We start from the raw sequence: 21332 nt of genomic DNA, 5'->3' as shown, positions 1-21332 counted from the left end.
AAACAACAAAAACAAGAAAAGCAAAAAAAACTGTGGTCAGATGAATATCAATAACTTTATTGGCTTACTATCATTGGCTTACTACCCTATGGAATTATCCCTATGGAATATTTATGGCAAGAATCTATATGCCTATCTAAGTTCTCCTTGATGGATGTATGAGAAGGAAAGAGTTAGTTTGTTGTACTGGACCCCTTAAGAACCAAAAAGGTTTACCCCTCTTGGAGAGTTTCAATGAGGAAATTCCCATTACCAGTGGTATCCATCAATTGGAGAAATTATTGAATTATATATATATATATATATATATGTATATATATACATATATGTGTGTATATACACATAAGTCTGTGTACATGTAGTACATGTGTCTCTATATTATATGTTACATATAATATATATTATATATAAAATGGAATTTTGTTTGGCTTTTAAAAAGTTAGGAAAGGGATAGGGATAATTAAGGAGAAATCAGCCTGAAGAGATTTGAATGAACTAATATAATATCTGGACAAAAATTTACACCATAAAATTAACCATTTTGAAAGATTTAAAAACTATGATGGAAAACACCAGAATTCCAGGGAATTTGTGATGTGTGCAGTTCACCTCCAAACAGAAAAATGCTAGACTCAAGATATAGAATAAAACATATATTTTTGGACAAAACCAATATTGACTATACATATTTATTTAGAGTTTTTTCCCTATCCCCACCATGGGAGAGTGGTTAAATAAAATGTTTTTAATTAAAAATAAAAACACAAGATAGGGTTCTCAAAAATGTAATTTACTTTTTACTTAAAATAGTTGTCAATCAAGCTATTAATTGCATTTAATAAAACTGACATCCCATAGAACCCAGGAGTAAACGGGGAACCTGAAGAGTGGTATGTTTATTTTTCCAAACAAATGAAAAGTCAAGACTATGTATATTAATGTTTGTCATGTATTGGTTTTGTGTCTATTAGGCTGACTACTTTATATGATGAATCTGTTCCTATGGTAACAGCTCACGATTCGTGATCACCATAAAAGCAAAGGAAAATTACAGATGAAGGTGTGAGTTAGAACTGATGAAGAAACTGCTCATTTATGAATTAAGATTTTTAATAGATATTCTTATTAACAAATTTTAACACATTGATAAATTGTTATTATTAATTCTGTAAGTTATACAACCTTATGATTAGTGTAGAATATATTAGGATACATACCAAACTCTGCAAATGCTTTTATTCAAATCTCAAGGAGTTTTCTGTGTGTATCTCTGTGGGCACACATACACTCACACTTTATACATACACATACCTATACATGTAGATGTCTATATATACACAACTGTGTGGTGAAAGAAGGAAAATAATTAATATCCTTTCTTTTATCCTGGATTTTGCTTGTGTCTCATTCACTCTCTACCAATAACCTGAACAATGATGGTGATGGCAAGACTTCAAAAAAATGTTTTGAGCTAGATTCTTTAAAAGGTTAGGTTGGTTAGGGTAGAGGAAGAAGAAAAAAAAAATACTGGGAAAAGATGAAAGGAAAGTTGGTAGCTTGTGATATTGCAAAGCATACTAGGCACAAATAAAGTTTATACTCTTTAAATAACTAATGTTGACTGTTTGCTATGGAAACCAAAATGCCATTTTCTTTTTACCAGTGGAGAATGCATTGTTCTCTTGCTTTAAAAAAAAAAAACACATGGAAAATTTTGTTCATGAAGCTTCAGTTTCTTAGGAATAGAACCTTGAGCTTAGGCTAAAAGAATACACCACTCTCCACCTTCAGGACAGCCTATCCTAAGCCATTCTGCCCATCTAAGAACCCCCACACACACTTGTAAAAATCCATAATTCTAAGCAACCCTAAAACTCTCCTGTTGAAATATTCAACCTTCAATGATCCAAATCTATTTAGTAATTTAATAAATCTTTCATTTTGAACTCTAAGGAGCCCTTTCTCAATCTTTATCCTTCTTGACCGCTACTCAATTTTTAATACTATGGATCCCACCCTCCTCCCAGGCATTTCTTCCTTACTGGATTTTCAAGATTCTTCTCCTAACTTGCTTAATTGGTCCTTTTGAATAACCTTTTCAAGATCCCCAACTACTTACGTATGTGTATACACTAAGGCCTTAGCCTTAGCCCTTCGCTGTACTCTGTACTCTCATTGATCTTGTCAGTTCCCAAGGTTCAACCGTGACCAGGCAGATAACTCCCAATTCTACATATCTAGGCTATCTCTCTCTTCCCAATTACCAAACCCATATGTCTAACTCCTTGTTAGACATTTCCACCAGGATGTACTGCCATAGGCATCATAAAGTCATGATATTCAAATCAGCACTCATTATTTTTACCACTGAGCATGCACTTTCTCATAACTTTCCTTTTTCTGTTAAGGATGTCATCAGTACCCTCAATCACCTAGATTCCAAACCTGACCCACCCCTCAACTTTTCACTCTCCTTCAGCCCTGGTATATCCAGTTGCTTATCAAATCTTATGGATTCTACCTCCACAGAAATATCTCTCATTCTTCCTTCCCTGACCCTACTCCATGGCTACCACCAAATTTCAGACCTCTCATATAGATGATCATAACCTACCTAGGTTTCCCTATCTCACATGTTTTCCCTCTTTAAACCATTCTCTAACACACATGGCAAGTGGATATTTCTATGGCACAGGTTTATTTTGTTTCCATGCTCTAGAAGCTTCTGTGGTCCCCTATTGTCCATCACATGACATTAAAAATCTCCTGTTTGGCATGTAAATCTCTTCACAATCTGGCTCCAAACCCCCTTTCCAAGCTCTCTCCCTTCTCCAAAATCTTTATAAGCACACTGCATTCTGTAGTTCAGTGGAAGTCCTAGGATTGCTGTTCTGTGTATCTTCCCAGATTTATCTTTCTACCTTGATTAAAAACTCTTATTATAACTACTTCGATAATTCTGTGTTTTTTTTTTTCAGGCTGACAGGTTCAATGCTGGACAGAACAGAAAGTCCTAATCTAGAATACATAGACATCCTGTTTCAGCAATTCTATGGAACTATCTAGCAAAGAATGTTACACCTTTATTTTTACTAGCATAACTGTAATTTATCATTTCCACCAATTATTTAAAAACCTTATTGCAAGATGGGATCCACAGGCTTCTTCAGACTACCAAATGGACCTAGGATCTACAAGAAAGCTTAAGTTTTAGAAGGTGTCCAATTCCCTAATTTTATAGATAAAGAAACTGAGACCCATAAAGATAGAATGACCTACCTAAAATAGATCTAATGGACAGAACCACAACTCAATCTTAGGTCTTCTGACTTCCAAAATAGCATTGTTTAATTCGCCACAGTCCTTTTATCTTTGTATCCCTCACAACTACCTCTGTACCTGGCACAAAATATTTAAAATATTTGTTTAATGAAATGTAACTTATTATTCCTCTTCTTCAAGAATAGAGATAAAAACAAGAACTGCATACAAATGTCTGTGTCAATGCTCCTCTTATTTGAAGCTATCTTTCAAGTTTTTCATCGGCCTTCTCTCCTCTTTACCCTGGATAGAGATTAAGACTAGAAGGCAAGAAGAACCAAGTTCAAGTCCAGCCTCATACTTACTAGCTTCTAACTCTGAGTAAGTCACTTACCTTTTGTCTGCCTCAGTTTCCTAAAATGGGGATAATAATATCATGTACCTCACAGGATTGTTGTAAGAAACAAAAGATAGATTTATGAATTGCTTAGAATGATACTGATATAAAATAGATATTATTGCTCTTCCCATCTCCTTTCCACCAATAACATGTTGAGACAGATATTTGGGATTTTCCAATAAGACTCTTCACTATCTTTTGAATTACCTTGCTTACAGGGAACTTCCTAGGTTGAGAAGAATATCAAATAGAGTCAGGTTCTATGGAGATACTATTTATATCATTCTTATATGTGCCCTTCAAATTTCTCAGACCTTTGGAAAATCTCCTGGGAGTAACTTTTTAACTTTCTTGAAGGTATGTCTCATTTCCCAGGGCAGGCTGCTAGACTCCCTGGCCAGCTCTGTTATACCAGTTTCATTTTCTCTACAAATACATCTCCAAGAACTCCAAGTGCTTTCATGTGACTTAACATAGGAGCCTAGTGTTCCAAAGGGACTCTGAGTCACTTCCTAGGTCTGTGAAGAAAGAACAGATGCTATGCAAGTGGGTTCTTGGCACTTGTTGTTTTCCTACCTAAATGATTTTAAAAGCTACAACTACAACAGTGAAGTCAAGCCAACAAACACTTCTTAATAAACATATAATCAATAGGCTCTAACAATGCAGAGAAATGCAGAAATAAATTCTGCCCTCAAGGAACTCACATTCTAATGGAGGAGACAACGTGCAAAAAAAGATGACCATTATCTATCTATCTATCATCTATCTATCTATCTATCTATTGATAGAGAGAGAGAGAGAGAGAGAGTAAATAGAAAGTAATCTCAGAGGGAAGACAGGGAAAATTGGAAAAGACTTTTTGCAGTAGGTAAGATTGGAGTTGAGGTTTGAAGAAAGCCAGGAAAGCTTAATGAAATGTAACTTGCTATTCTTCTTCAAGAATAGAGATGCAAAGAACTACATATAAAAATGACTGTGTCAATGATCCTCTTACTTGAAGCTATCTTTCAAGGAGCAGGTAGAGGTGAGAAGGGAAAATATTCTAGACACAGGGACAGTTGATCAAAATGTGGACTGTCTCATGCAAGGAACAGCAAGGAAACCAGTGTCATTTCATCACATAGTGATGGGAACATGTAAGGGTAAATGTTTAACATTGTTTAATACAATATAAACTCACATATACATGCTCACATACCAAGAAAATATAAGAATCTTTCTAGTTGGCTATAGATTCTACAATCTTTAAATATAAGAACTGTGGAAATTTGGCTAATTTAAACTATTGCCTTTATTGTAATGCATAAATCAGTTTTCCCAATACAGTAAGTAGTTCAAAATTATTTGTGAAACTGAAATTGATGGAAGGGGATAAAATGTAAGAAGATGGGAGAGGTAGAAAAGAACCAAATTGTAAAGGGCTTTAACAGCAAGCAAATTTTGTTTTTGATTCTGGAGATAACATGGGGACCTTGGAATTGATTGAGTGGGAGGAACAGTGACATAGTCAGAGTCAGATCCATGCTTTAAAAAAGATCACAACAGAATGTATAGCTTGTAATTTTGGTAGGATTTGCAAATATGCTTAGAATTCTTTTGTGGTGTTCAACTATGTTAGTGTTAAAATTAACTCCATTATCCTCTTGATCCCACCCTTCCTCATGCCTTACCATTACTCAAATGGTTAGGATTAATTACCTATATAGTTGAATTTGGTTTAGAAGGTCAGGAGGATTGGATTTTTTTCACTTCACTTTTAGAAATAAGGGTAAAACAATTCCAAAGGACCCAGAATAAGAAATGTTATCCACTTCCAGAGAAAAAACTAATGCACTTTGAGGGCAGGTTGAAGCATATATTTTTCACTTTCTTTGTGTGCCTTGCTTTTTACTTTTTATTTGGTAACATGTTAATATTTTAATTGGTTAATATAGAAATGTTTTATTTAACTTTACAAATATAATTGATATCATATTGCTTGCCTTCTCAATGGGTTGGGAAGAGATAATAGATAGTGAATTTGGAATTATTTTTTAATGAATGTTATAAATATTTTTTAAAAGATAAGGCTTAAAAGATCAACAAAGTGAATGGTAATCAATGACTTCAATTCATATCATCATAAGTTACTAACATGAAATTATTTTTCTGAAAGCAGTTTCCATAAGGGAAAGGGAATTGCCCACACAAAATCAAAGAAGGAATAGCTGCCACAGAAGTGGGGGGAAATATAGAAATGATAATCTAAAGAAACTGACTTTTTTCATGCCATTTCCTTCCTCAAATCATCTAAAATTTATTTATATATGTATGGTACAAGTAAGTTAAATTAAAATCCATTACAAAGACTAACTGCAAAAGAACCAGGGCAGAAAAATATGGGGGTGAGAGTAGGGAGAAATGGTCCAATAGCTTAGCAAAATTGAGAGATAATTAACTGAAGAAATGTTTCATTGGCAGTCACATGAATAATACCAAGAAATTTTGCCCTAAGAGATATTGGGTAGATCCTTTGTATAAGATACATGTGAAAACATAACCAAGAGTCACAAAAATGTAGCATAAGTATAAAATCATTTTGTTACCAGGCAATATGCTCTTGCTAATAAAGGATATCTTACTGGGAGAATTGCCTATCTGAATTTTGTTATATTCTGCTTGCAACAATGAAATCACAGATTCATTGAAGAGGAAGTGCTATATTTATTTGTGTCAATATTGTATCACCCAATTATAGTGTAAGCTCCTTTAGAGCAGAAACTCTCCTTTGTTTTGTTCTGTCTGTTATGGCACAATGTCTTTCACATAATAGGGTAAAGCTTAATAACTTTTCATTAAATTGAATTTATTTAAAAATTTATATAAAATTTTTGGGGGACAAGTTTTGCCTTGATATCACTAAAACTGAATTATTTTAAAATATTTCATTAGTGTATGTTCACATTTTCCCCAAATACTAATTAATAGCTGATGAATGCCAACAAATAGGTAATTCCTATATTCCTTCTTTATAGACAATATTTAATTTTTTACATCCTAGAAATAGCTATCAGCTTAGTTGAGAAGAAATCTAAGATGTTAAGAAAAAATTCTGGGAATAAACTCCTGGCATTGTCAATGACAAGATTTCTGCAAAGTAAAACAAGCATTCTCACATTTCAAGGGGAGTAAATGCATACCGTTGTTTGATTCAACATACACTCACATATACATCCTCACATACTAAGGAAATATGGGAATGTCTTCCAGTTGGCTATAGATTCTAAGTTCTTTAAATATAAGAACTGTGAAACTTAGAATAATTTGAACTATGCCTCTATTGTAGTGCATAAATCAGTTTTCTCCACACAGTAGGTGGTTCAAAATTATTTGTGAAGTTGAAATTGGTGAACTGAATAAATCAGAACATTCCTGGCCTATCAGTACCTTGACCAAATAGATCAAGATCCTGGAGATGGCTTTTAGGCAATGGTCTTGGTGCATATCTTGCCCTTTCTCAACATCCCCCTGGAGTTTTGAAATAACCTATGAAATAGAAAGTTTGATTTGACCAAAGAAATTTCATATTAGATTAAAGGATTTTGAACACTATGAAAACTTTAAAAGAGAATATGCCTGAATAGAAGTAATGCTCAGAATCAAGAGCAGAGTGGAAACTACCCTAACAAGCAGCAGAGCTGGAAACTTAAAAGAGCTTGAAGCCACAGAGGGAAGCATTGCCAGCCATGAAATATTTAGCACTATATTCCAGAACTAGAGTTGTCTGAACAGACTGTGCACCAAGTGTATTGCAATGTGTTACTGAAACACTATTCTGGATTTTAGACCCACTAGTCAGTAATTTCTCTTCCCCTCCCTCCTTCCCTTTTCTACCATCTCTCTAGAGTATATGCACGTATTTTCCAAAATGTCTTTTTAAAAAATCTCATTTCTAGTTATTTTGTCTTTTAATATAAGAAACACATTTATGCTCTATAGTATATATATATATATATATATATATATATATATATATACATATATATAATAGAACTCTTAGAGATTTACAACTTCAGTCAATATTTGTTAACAGGTCAATTGTCTGTCTGGGACTCAGAATTGAAAGGAGAAGCTTTCATTCACTTTTACTTATCTGGGCTTAGATTGTGAACCCATTCACTGGCTCTCTCTGTTTCCCTTCCTTCCTGTCTCCTTCCCTTTCTCTCTCCCTCTTCCTCTATTCATCCCTCCCCTCTTTCTATTCTCTCCTCTCTTTTCCTCTCTGTCCCCTTTCTCTCCCTTTTCCCCTTTCCCTTCCCTCTCTATCTCCTACAGTATCCACTATGCCCCTCTCCCCACTCCCAACTCAAACTTGGAGTCAGGGTTAGAAGACATGTATAGATATCACAGACAATGCCTTTGCCACTTTCCATTGTTTTCCCCAGTCTATTTTGAAAGGGTGGAGCTCCTAGAAGGGAGGTACCAAAGGCAAGTCTTAAAAAGAAAGGCAGACCCAAGGAGAAAGGGCTAAGAGAAAGACAGGGATAAATAGCCTAGCCCACACAGGGATAAATTAATGGAATAAGAGTGGCTGACAAAACTCATAATCCTACTCAAAGACATTATCTTTACAGAAAATGCACAACTTCAAATCACTGTTACACTAAAAACACAAATAACTCATCAACTTCTAAAATATAAGCTTCATGATGTATTATTTTTTTTTAATGGTGAAGGTGGCATTGGAGAAAATTTTTCAGCCTTCTAAAATTCATGAATATTTACAGTATTTCAGGGTTGAAATATTGTTTTAAACATGGTCTGCTGAATAGACAGTGATAGTATGAGAGTAATAATTCAGTAGTTTACAAGATAGTAGGGGCACTGCCGTTCTGTAAATACTTAATAAAGCATATGTGGAGTCAGGGAAATGGAATAGTAGAATATTAATTAATTCTCAGAAAACATTGAGACCTTGATTGTTTTTCCCTTTTCACCCTGAGACTGACTAATGGAATGATTCAAGGCCAGATTTTCTAACTCCTCTGCGGTCTTTCAGAAGTGAGAAAACATAAGATTTTGCTCTTATTTCATGTGTGTTGAGAAATGAATTAGTCTAACTATAGTTGAGTTACTTTGTCAAGTTAAAGATGAAAGAAACTACCAAATGCAAATATTTACAATATAGTCTTGACTCATTAGGTGAGAAAAACCAAGCATAAATCAAGTTGGATTTTGAGGATTGTTGATACAGCACCTTCTGTTTCTCATTATTGGATCTAGTACCCTTGAGGGACAGTTTAGGAAGAAGAGGTTGCATAGTCTGCCTTGGTCAATTAGTCTGAAAAGCTTCTGGAAACCAGATTGCCTAATCATTATGCTATTATTTCTTTCCTTTTCCCAAGAGCCCAATACAATGCTTTCATCCTGTGGGAATGCAATAAATCCTTGTAGATTATCCATGTCTTCTGTTAAAGAGAATAGTTGTGTTTTTTTAATAGCCAAAACAAATAAGGATCATAGATCTAGAAGTAGAAGGTATCTCTTAAATCATTCAATTTAATCTTGTTATTTTACAGTTGAGGAAATAAAAAGTAAAGGATTTTAAGTGATTTGCTTATAGACACCCAATTAAAAGAGGTATTATTAGGATCCCAGACTTCCTAACTACAGCCTTTAGCACAATGCCTGCTACATAGTAGGCACTTAATGAATGCTTATTGACTGACTACAAGTCCAATCCTGAATCATACTGCCATAGAATATTAGAGCTAGAAATTACTTAGAAAATTAGTCCTAAAACGTGTCAGTGGTCTGTCCACCATCCTACATTATTCTCTAAAATATTAACAAATGGTAATTCAGGGGGAAGATTAATTTAACATATAAGACTTGTTTCCTTTTTTTCCCTACTTAATCAGAAAAAAAAGCAGGGACTGAGAGGTTAAACTCTTTTGTAAACCCCTAAAAGGAAACACATTGACATTTTTCTAGGAAATGTAAAATTCCAAATGCTATACTCTGGCCATGAGGAACCAGATTAGGTAAATGAGAGTGATTATTTGGAAGGAAATATATTCCTATTTTTAAAAGTTGTCAAAATCTCTCTTGTATTTAAATGACATTATTGGTCCATTTGCTGTGTTGGCAAAGGAAGACGATTCTATGGAAACCTCAGAGGATTCAATGCTATATTTACTGATAGCAGTGATAGTACAGTTAAGGCATTCATTTTATAAGGCTATTGCTAGCTTCCCAGTGGGGGAAAAAAAAAGCTGTGTGTAGTATTCTCTGTTCCAGGAGAAAAAAGTCACTGGTGTTCTGTAAAGCAGCAGGATAACATTGTTAGAACTATTGCATTTGGTAATATTTTCAAAGACATCGTTTAAAGTTGAGTGCTTCTGAAGTGTTGACACAATTAGGAGGATCACTAGTTAGTCTGTTAAGCTAACTTCCTTCATCTGGGCTCTTACCTTATTGTTTATGATCAATTATTACATTACTCTGCCCCTGTTGAGTTTAGTTACCTGCTCAACTGGCTGTAAAAAAAAATAAATAAATAAAACAACCTTGTACCTTATAATAAGATTTTATAAAATAGAGCTTCAAAATAAATTTTGGAGGACACAGATTGATCTTCATTTATGTTTTTAAGCCTCATCTTTAATGCAAATAAATTGTGCTATAGGAAGAGGAAATATGGTATTTTGAATACTTGTTATCTGGGGCAGCCAAGTTAAGTGTGCCCATCAATAATTGGAAGTGATAACCTCATTTAACTAGAAACCTCTTGGGCAATATATCCAATGCCATTAATTAATTAAAAAATAGACAAAACAGAAATGGTATTTAATTTTACTTAGGTTTTTATGATTCCAAATGACTAATTTCTTTTAATTTTTTTGTACTTTAAACCCAGGCTGGTGTAACTAAACAAATCCTGTTTAAATGAATGCATGCTAGGCATCTGTTAGAATAGCTGAAAATGAAGCCTATAAGAGAGGTGAGGTGGGGGGGAGATAGATAGGTCAGTGGATTAAGAACCAGGTCTACAGACAGGTGGTCCTGAGTTCAAATTTGACCTCAGACACTTCTTAGCTGTGTGACTCAGGGCAAGTCACTTAACCCTCATTGCATAGCCCTTACTGTGTTGTTATTGTTGTTTTTTTCTGTCCTGAAACCAATACACAGTATTGATTCCAAGATGGAAGGTAAAGGTTAAAAAAAAAAAAGAATGAGCCCTTCTAGTAGATAAAAAAGTTAAAATGCATGCACATTTCTGGAAGATCTTGAAATAAACTTGACTATTAGTTACACAGTATTGCAAACTGCATAGAGAGTATTCTTATGTAGAAAGAAGATCTAGTTTCATTATTAGACAAGAAACACGCAGCACTTGTGGTCTGAGAAAATCCAATGTTGCAGTCATAGTTTCTTTTCATTCATACCTTTGTAGATGGAAGAGAATTTTAAGGTTGTTTGAGGCACCCACTGCATTTTACAAATGTAGACACAAGCAGAAAACTCAAGAACTCCTTTGCTAAGGTCATTCATCTAAATGACACCACTGAGATTTGAACCTAGATCAGTTGGCTTCTGTCAGCATTTTTGCCACAATATGACAGACACAACTATGTTGTATTCCTATATCATTATGCTACTGCAAGAAAAGGGGTAGGAAATCAACAATTGAAGCTATTTGGTATTTGCACTCTTGAAGGCATGTTTAAGCTTTGAATAAAATGGATGATTGTGCTTCCTTGGTGCATATCCATATCTTTTATGGAGTAGCCAAGTAGCTGATGTTCTGGGATCCCTTACAATCTAAATTCTTTAATGTTTCCCCTCTTCTGGCTTCAATCTTTAGCCTCAGAATTTCCCCAGGTTGCTATAATTTGCCTTTTTTTCTTCCCTCCATCCCTTTCTTCCTTTCCTTTCTTCCTTTCCTTCTTTCTTCCTATTTTAGGGGGAGGTTAATTTATGTAGAGAATTAGATAGGAAGATATAGGAAGGTGAAAGAAATGTATAATTTGGGGGAAGTTAAACTCCTTTCCTAAAAGCTCAGAGTTGTAAGCATCCCCCCAAACCAATGGCAATAAATAGTCACCATATAATGTATATCTTGTGTGGTGAGGAGAAAGATATATGTTTCTAATTTAAAGAATCATATAGGCACTTGAAAAGAATCATATAATTTCCAACTATATGATCAGCTCCTTTCTCCAAGGAATTTCTATGCTTATTGATCAAAATCAAAGAGTCTCCACCACACTTAATTGTTTTTGTTATTTGGGGAAATGAAGCATTTTATGTTCAGAAAAGCAAGAAACAGAAAATACTCTAGATATAATGGCAAAATTTGGTAGAGGTAATATAATAAATTCATAATAGTACTATTTTATCAAAGTATCAAAGGAAAATAACTAAAACCAAAGAACCTACCATTTTCTAGTACATTAAATGGAATTATGATAATATCATTTGACATGAAAAATTCCTGCTGAAAAGAAATGGAAATAACCAAATCCACAAATTATCTAAAGGAAATATATGTTTTGATTTAAATAGCATTCTATTCTTTTTCTTTTTTGGATTTTGAATTAAATTTTGGTTGTTTTCCATTTGAATCTAGGTAAAAAAAAATCAAGTTTCATAGCAACTACATATATACTATGCTGTTAAATGTGATTATTATAGAAAGAAAAATTTCTCCACCACATAAATTGCACATTCATTCATTCAACACCTATTTACTAAGTACCTATTATGTACCTGATAGAAATGAAGCAGTCTCTGTCTTCAAATATCTCACTTCTTATTGAGAGAACAATAAGTATAATGAGAAATAATTATATAGAGAGAAACTGAATTTTTATTTTTTTGAATTTATTATTTTTATTGATATGTGAAACTCCCAGAAGAAGAATTTCTTCTACTAAGGCAGATCAGAACTTTCTCTGCTACTTAGAGTCTTAGAGAGATGCCTGAAGCACTGAAATTTTCAGGGAATTACCCAGGGTCATTCCACCAACATGTTTCAGAGATAGGACTCAAACACAAGTATTTCTGGCTCTAAGTCCAGAGTTCAGTTTTCAATACAAATGCCACTGTTACTTTGATATGTACGCACATATACATCAAGTGCTCGGCCCTTAATCTGAGTTCTGAAGGAAGAAAGATATTCTAAAATATGGTGATGAGAAGCATTTTGTGTAAATCAAAACATATTTAAGTAACTCTCAGTTATTTAGTAACAATATCCAGATCATGTGTATCTAGAATTTTTGATTCTGAAACTTCATCTTATTGCCTTTTACCGCAAGCAAAATTTGTATTTCTAGCTAGCAGTTCAATCCAACAAGAAGAAAAAAGGTGAAGCGAGAGTAAAACTCAAATTAGTCTTTAAACCACTCTTATTTAACCTTGAATAGACTCTTGAGCTAGAGGTATAAGGTACCTTTGAAATAATGAGGTCCAACCCCTTTATTTTACATAAGAGGAAACTGAGATACACAGCAATAATTTGCTCAAGATAATACTACCAATAATCAGCGACATTCTAATTAGAACCCAGCACTACCACTGCAATGTTTTTTTTTATCCAATAAGCCACTCATGAGAGAGGATAGAAATGAAATTAATAAATGTTCTTTCATATTATCTGGTGTTTTCATTTCATTACTATAAGTCCTGAGTAAACAAACTGTCTATAATTATATTTATGCAAAAGAGAGAATTTAACAAATTTATTGAATTGTTTTTTTGAAATTCAAACAATTAATTTGGCATACTTTGTCACTAAAGTGATTGATGAAAAACTGACCATAAAAAAAATGAAGCAGGGGTGTGCTTCTGTGAGTGTGAATATATGTGTGAGATTGTAGAGACAATCAATAGAGAATTTATCTACAAAAACCTGTAGAATATGGTATATTGACACTTTTCATACAGGAAGAGTCTTTTAAGATTTTCCTCTATTTTGACTTTATAAGCATTTTATAACTAACTCATAATTGCAGTTATTTATAAGGTGCTAAAACCAGGGATTTGAAAATTAACATTTTTTCAACAAACCAGTTGTTTTAGTGACATGAATCTAAACAACTGATTGCCTTTAAACCAAATTGACCAGTTTATTATGTGACAAGCAGTGGATAGACTGTATAGAAGAGGACTTTCTTCAAAATGTATGACTTAGCTGTTTTTCATTGCTCAATACCAGATATGAGACCACAAATACAGCATCCCCCCCCACACACACAGACAAAATGTTTTGCTCAGGTGCAAAGAAGGGCTAAACAAGTCATGACTTGCTGATTAATAGCAGATATAATTGTATGTAACCAAAACAGCATATAGAAGTCAATATTTAATTTAATTTAAAGTTTCTTATTTTGATGTAGAAATCATCTAACAACAAAAATAACAAATAATTTAATAGTCATAATGTTTACTAGAGATATAAATTAATAGACACCTTTTATTGTATACATGCGCAACAAAAGGGAAAGCATTTTATAAGCTTAAAGAAAATATAAATGAAGAAATAGAATTCTGCATTCATCTTTACAATGAAAAAATCCAAGAAGTAGTTACTCAACTCTCAGTTTATGTTTATTTTTGCTTTAATTAAGTACTCTATTTGGTACTGATTTACTTCAAGTTCAAACATGGCAATTTGCCTATTTGCAGCTTTCATTGGTTTGTCCCTGGAAAAGCAACAGGCTTTTTCTGTCTTGCAAGAAGCAACAGTTAGGAGATCTAGCCATGGAAAAGTCTTCTGCCTGCTACTGGCTATAGGCAGCAGTGAAAGTAAAAGAGTGTTTTCAGTTTAATTTTTAATGCCTACAGGAAAACCAAAAGGAGAATGACCTTTTTGAAATAAAGATAACATGCTGTTCTAATAAAACTATCTTGTTTTAAGTCATCAACTTTCTGCTGAATGCAGTCTTTGGAAGCAAAGGAAAACATTGACCATAGGCATCATATTTCTGTTTAAACCTAAACCAGGACAATTTTGTGGTGATAATGTGCCCATCTGCTATCACTTGGGTAACATTTAAGGCTACTAAGACTCAAACCTAAAAACCTTTGGAAGCCAGCTTTTTGAATAACTAGCTACACTTAGTTTCTAGTTTAGAGGATGTGGGAGTGGGGACTGAGGTATAGAGATAAAAATAAATAAATAAAAAGAAACTTCACGGTAATCTTATCCAGAACCTCAACAAGCAGAGAAACAACTCAATCTCCTAATATATTCCCTCCATAGCCTATGATCAGAGGTTGGAGGAAAGCTAGGGAAACTTGTAGACAGACCTCTGTCCAGGGTGCTTAAAATTCAGGAGAGCCCTAGTAGGCTGCAGATGGCGCCTTTCCTTATGGAAAGGGGAATTGAAACAGGGGTAAAGTTACACTCAGACTCCACCCAAACAGGATCCAACTGGGCAACTATCTACAGCCCTGCTCTGAATAGTATAGAACACCTTTAATCTGAAAAATCACCACAAACTGTCTCTAAAATACAAAGCAAAGTGGGGGATGGGAGGTAGGGAGGGGATTCTGTAGCTAAAACCAAACATAGAAAAATCACTGATAGGCTGTGAATGGGACTAAGAATGTGTCAGTTTCAGATTTGCATATTATTCTTTGCTGATTTTAAAATTCAGAAAGTGTACTCACCATGTTGACTTCAGAAACCATATCAATGCTGGCGACATCTATTCTCATGCCCACATCAACTGGAGGACCTAAAGAGGATTATTCAGTTTTTATTATGTAGTTAATCTTATCCTATATGTATGTATTTGTCTGAAAGAAAAGCTATAGGTGTGGGGGTGGGGGAGGAAGGGGAGGAAAGGGTTTGTTGTTTTATAGTAGGTTACATTTTAACATTTTAAGGCTTTTCTCCCTTCCTACTTCTGTGTAGAAAATAGCTCTATCTGTACACGTGTGCAGCATTAAGCAGGCAGACTCTGTGTGTGTGTGTGTGTGTGTGTGTGTGTGTGTGCGTTTCAGTGTGTTTGGTTGTTGCATTCATTTACCTGAGCTTGTGGGTACCGGAATATACGGGTATGTTCCTGTGTGTATCCATAGAGCGTGCTAGATAGTGCACACTCATGAAAAAAGATTTGCATTTTAACTGACGTTTACCTTTGGCAAAAAAAGGAGAAATACAGTTGTATTACACGTTGAAAAAATATGAAGAATTACCTCCAAAGTCTGGCCTTAAGCGAATGTCATATCCTTTAAGCAATCTATCCACTGTCTCTTTCACGTATGACATGTTGCTGGGCTCATTAGCGCTGAAGGGAAGAAGTACGGATTGTATTTAGAATCATCACAGAACTGCAATCTGACAGAAAGATAAATCCATATGTCTAATCCCCCCACCACATGATTTTAAAATTCAAAGGGCATTTATTTTTTCAAACACCAGAAACACACACAGACACATACACATACCCAGGCATACACAGACACCGACACACACACACACACACACACACACACCCAACAACAAGCAGCTCACCTTTGTGCACAACAGACCATAGCTATCATCACAGGGAAAGACAGAATCCCCAGGCACTCCCGATTTTGAACTGTCCACATTCCTAACTCTGATTAAAGAATTCTCTTTTCTGTGAAGATTCAAGGAATGCAACTTAGTCCAAGGCACAGCAATAATTCCGGAATGGGTTTGCGCATGCGCCCCGAGGTTGCTCCCTCTCAAGACACCTTGTGCCTAGCAAACAATATTCCTTTGGAAACAGTCAACAGCTTTCAGACCCTTCGAAGTTCTTGGTGTGTATACTCCGCTTCCTTTAGGTGGTGGGAAAGGACCAGCTGCTTTCAAACACAAGGTCATATATATACATTCATAGGAAGCTTGTTGCACAGATGACTGTGATATTTTTTCCGGTTTCTTGCCCTACTCTGATTTACTCAGCTCACTGCCCGGATCAGAGGCAGCCAGTGATTGGCATCTGTCGTAGGCAGCCGCCAAGGTCCCGGGAGTTGGAGCTTGACGGTTTGGGTGTGTGCCAGTGACCAGTAGGGACGATTCCAAGCATGATCTTATCCTCCCTGATCATATTCCTGGGGAGGAGTCCTAGGAAGCCTCAGTTGTCCCTACCCAGCTCTGCTGGGGAGGGAGCAAAACCAGCGAAGCAATAGGTTTAGCTCAAGCTTTTCTCTACCTCCCTGCTAACTCATCTCCCTCGGACCCACAGACTGGAATTAAAATAAATCACACACATATATGTGTGACTGTATGTGTGCGTGTCTTTTTTTTTTTTTTTTAAGCCTGGGCTAGAAATGGAAGTAGGAGCAACAACAAAGGTATTTGAAACTATATTGACCAACGGATTAAGGTGACTCCTTAAAGACACAAGAGAAACTGGATTCCAAAACAGACCAGTTACTGTTGCAACTATTCTATACAGAATCTCTGAGTTAGAAGGATCTTAGAGGCCATTTACATATGCCTACCTATTCCTTTCTCCAGTCTTACTACTCTCATCCTTGCCTTTTTCCTTTTTCCCTTCTCCTCTTGGTTTCTTTCTTCTTAACCATCCTTTTTGTTCCCCTTCTCTGATCTCCACTTCCCAACTAAAGTAGAGGGATTGAGGAAGGGTAGAGTAGAGGCACAGGTTAAACGCTGTTCTTTCATTTTATAGTGGACAAAATATTCTTTACACCTGACTCCCAAGTACCATTGTTAGCTTGTGGAAGATTGAGTAGGGATAACAAACAGGTTCTTTCTATCTGGAGCAAAAAAAAAAAAAAAACAGATCCTTCAAGACTCAACACCTGGGGGACTTGAGAGTACTGGCTCCACCCCTTCACTCCACCCCACTTTAACTCCATCGTTTCCTTTTTGGGGAGAAATGAAGTGCTAGTCCTAAACTGGAGAAACAAGAATCCAAATGAGTTTTATTGATCAACCTCAGTGTTCATTACTATAAAAGTGTTACTTTAGGACGAAGCCACTATCCATCATGGATAGCCAAAAACACTTAAGCTTTTTTAAAGCATACACACATACAATCTGTAGAAGATAGACTATCAATATGTTCAAAAGTAATTTCAGAGATATTAGAGATGACTAATTTGAAGACGCCAATCTAGTACTATGTGAAGAAACCTGGCCTATAATTGGAGTACCTTGATCAAATCTGTCTTTGATGCTTATTGCCTGTGTCACCTTAGAACTAGTAATTTACCCTCTTAGGACCTGTTTTCTCCTACATAAAATAAAGGGGGCAGCCCAAAGGACTGATGAAATGACTAATAGATCTATGATTTCATTCCATAAGTTGTATAGGTAGCTTATGATGATAACTGAGGTTTATATAATGCTTTAAGGACTGTGAATCGCTTTACACACAATAACTCATTTGTGCTTCATGACAAACTAAATTAGGTTTGTTTTACAAATATAATTATTCTCATTTTACAGATAAGAAAAACCAGACTCAGAGAGGTTAAGGAACTTGCCCATGGTAACAGTAAAACTTATCATCAAATAAGAATTTAAACCCAAATCTTCATCTACAGGATCAGTTAATAATCCATAGCTACAGTCTTGGCAGTAAGTAAATACAATCCATCCAGGAGACAGGTAGAGAGAGACAAGAGGATACTGAATAAGAGAATAAAATCAAATGGGTGATAAAAAGTTGAATAGTTGAAAGTATTAATCACATATGAACAACAGTCAGGCTTACTGTATTCAAAAGAGTTAAAGGAAATCAATTACATAAAATTTTACTAATAATGAAATTAAGAGCACACTTCCACTCTTAATCATTTAAAGAAAACAAACAAACAAACAATACTTTAAGTAGGTTCCATAGTACAAAATGATGTACTGCACTGACAACCATTGACACAATGTTGGCAGTAATATGATATAATTTGAAGGACCTTGGTTGATCTCTTGGTCCCCAATTCCTTCCTTACCACTAGCTTTACCCTTCAGAGATTCATCCCTTTAACATAAAACTTTGATTTCAATTAAATCGAAACACAACATTTTAAGCTATCAATGACACTGCACTATGGATTTTATAATTTACTTTTCTGGTCACTAAATCTTTTGAAACCTTTTTTTTTAATCAGTAAAAGATGAAAAGTAGTATGAAATAGTAGGAGAAGAGCTACATCTGTTATTGGAAAGGCCTAGAATTTAATACAGGCTTGAATGCTTAATAGCTGTATGATTATGGTCAAGTCTCTGAGTGCTAGTTTTCTTATTGATAAAATGGGATAGTAATAACTTCTAACTTATGAGTATATTTTGGTCAAACCTAATAATATCTGTACAAAGCACTTTTGTAAACCCTAGAGTGCCATAAAAATGTGAGTTATTATTAAAAGGAGAAGTTTAAACTTGACAATTGCTAGGGTTGCATTTAGTTCCATCATCTTAAGATTACAGTAATAAATAAAATGGGGATTTCTCAAAATTATGATATGGGGGAACAGAAACTTGGGGGGAAAATTAAGAAAACAGTTAATATGCTATAACTTATACTAAAAGAAAAATACATCAAACCATATAATTATATCAGTATTTAGAAAAAAATCTTTAATGAATATATAACAGTCATTTATGCCCCAAATCCTACAAATTATAAGCACAGACAGGGCATTTTAATAGGATGAAAAGTACGAATCTAAACTTAAAAGCTGGTCATTTCTTGAAATGTGGAAACACCAAAAATGTTTTAAAAAAATACATACAATAGCAAAGCAAAGATATTATCTGTCACTATCATTATTTGGAAAATTTCTGGAAATACAAGTAAAAAAATAAGAGAAAGAAATTTACAAACTTATACGTAGAGATAGAGGAGACACTAGTTGAAACAAATGAATCAATTAATTAATTAATTACATTAAAAATAATTCACCTAGAAAATTAGAGAGAATCAGCAAAGGCATTTTTTGGAGACAATAACTTCAATAAAGGAGCAAGATATACCCCATATCAAGTACAAAGTGTCGTTTCTACATATCAATAACAAAATCTGGGAGGCAATAATAGCAAGAGCAATCCCATTTGAAATAATTACCAAATAAATTAGGTGTCTGTAAGTCTATCTACCCAGCCAAATTTATGATGTAGACATAATTGCAAAACACAATTTAAAGAAATAACCAAAATAATTGAAGGAATTCTTATTGCTGATTATTGTACCATGCCAATATGAAAAAAAATTTACCTAAATTGATTCATAGTAATAAATATTTCTGTGCCGGTCAAATTACCAAGGGGTTGCTTTATAAAGCTAGGAAATTAATTCAAAAAATTAATTTAAAGGACCAATTAGTCTGGAATCTTGAAAAAAAATGGAAATTAAGAATGAAGGCAAAATAGAACTTCCTCACTTCAAATTATACTATAAAGCAGGAAACATCAAAACATTTTTGGTTCTGACTATAGTAATAGAAAATTACAATAATAGATGAAATTAGAGAAAGAAGAATCAGAAACAACTGAATTCAGTACTTCAATGTTCACTAAATCTAAAATGATGACTTACTTTGTGAAGAACTCCCTATTTAATAAGAACTGCTTGAAGAACAGGAAAACAGTTGAAAGAAATTGGGTTTAGGCTAATATCATGCTATATAACACAATAAGCTCAAAATTAACACATAAATTTAATGGTAATGGTAATGCCATAAAAAATTATAAGAAAATCAGATTAGCTATCTTTGAAAGTCATGGCTAGTGAAATGATTCTTAACCGAAAGAATACTAAAAATAATCATAAAACATACAAGAGATAATTTTGTTTGCATGGAACTGAAACTTCATTCATAATTTAATACAACTAGAATAAAACAAGAAGATTGGATGAAATATTCACATCAATTAATTTAATGAGGATATAATAACAAATATATATGGGAAACTAAAAGAAGTACGTAAGTCCCAAAGCCATTCTCTAATAGTTGTGGTTAAAGGATATAAAAGAATGATTTAAAACTATTAGCTATCATGTCAAAGATTGCTCAAAATAATAATGAAAGAGCTGCTAGCCAAAATAACTATGAATTTACATTCCACATCCAGAAAAATGAACATCCAGATAAATACCCATTTACTAGGAAGAAGCTAAATTGATTACAGAACATGAATGGAATTTAAAGATATTGTGTGATAACAGACAATGACTATGAAGAATTCAGAGAAATGTGGAAAGTCTTACATTAATTAATGTAGTTAATTAAATACAATCAGAAAAAAGATACAGTTGCATCTATATGTCTTTATACACATCTATATATTGTGAAATATAAATTGTGGTTGGACTCTGAATATTTATATAGGTGGTCACCAGGGATTTAATTTCTAAATCCCAAAATTAATTACTGAAGTAAATGGAATTTATGGTAGTTTATTTACAATATTTACAATATAAGCATGATATTAAGGAATGAGAGAGAGAGAGAGAGAGAGAGAGAGAGAGAGAGAGAGAGATCTGACTTCTTCTGATACCAAACTATACTATAAGTAGTCATCATCAAAACAATCTGATAATGGTTAATAAATATAGTAGTGGACTAGTTGAATAGATTAGATAATCAATACATATTAGTTCATGTTCATAGCAACTTAGTGGTTGCTAAACTCAAGGATTCCAGCTTTTGGGGAAAAAAAACTCATTATTTGACAAAA

General features: G+C 34.2%; 1 protein-coding gene across 1 annotated transcript in view; it reads right to left on the bottom strand.

The window, feature by feature from the left end:
• The window catches only part of GABRB1 (gamma-aminobutyric acid type A receptor subunit beta1), a 474038-nt gene extending 455680 nt beyond the window's left edge, over window positions 1-18358 (bottom strand). Inside the window, exons 1-3 of the mRNA XM_001364479.3 lie at window positions 16173-18358; window positions 15854-15945; window positions 15323-15390 (exon numbers count right to left, since the gene is read on the bottom strand). Coding sequence (XP_001364516.1) covers window positions 15323-15390; window positions 15854-15945; window positions 16173-16252 — 240 coding nt within the window. The 5' untranslated portion in view covers window positions 16253-18358. The remainder of the gene's footprint in view (window positions 1-15322; window positions 15391-15853; window positions 15946-16172) is intronic.
• Window positions 18359-21332: the final 2974 nt, after the last annotated feature.

Source organism: Monodelphis domestica, chromosome 6, assembly GCF_027887165.1.
Source record: "Monodelphis domestica isolate mMonDom1 chromosome 6, mMonDom1.pri, whole genome shotgun sequence".
Taxonomy (NCBI): domain Eukaryota; kingdom Metazoa; phylum Chordata; class Mammalia; order Didelphimorphia; family Didelphidae; genus Monodelphis; species Monodelphis domestica.
The sequence above is the reverse complement of the archived record's forward strand: the minus strand, read 5'-3'. Positions and strand labels throughout refer to the sequence as shown.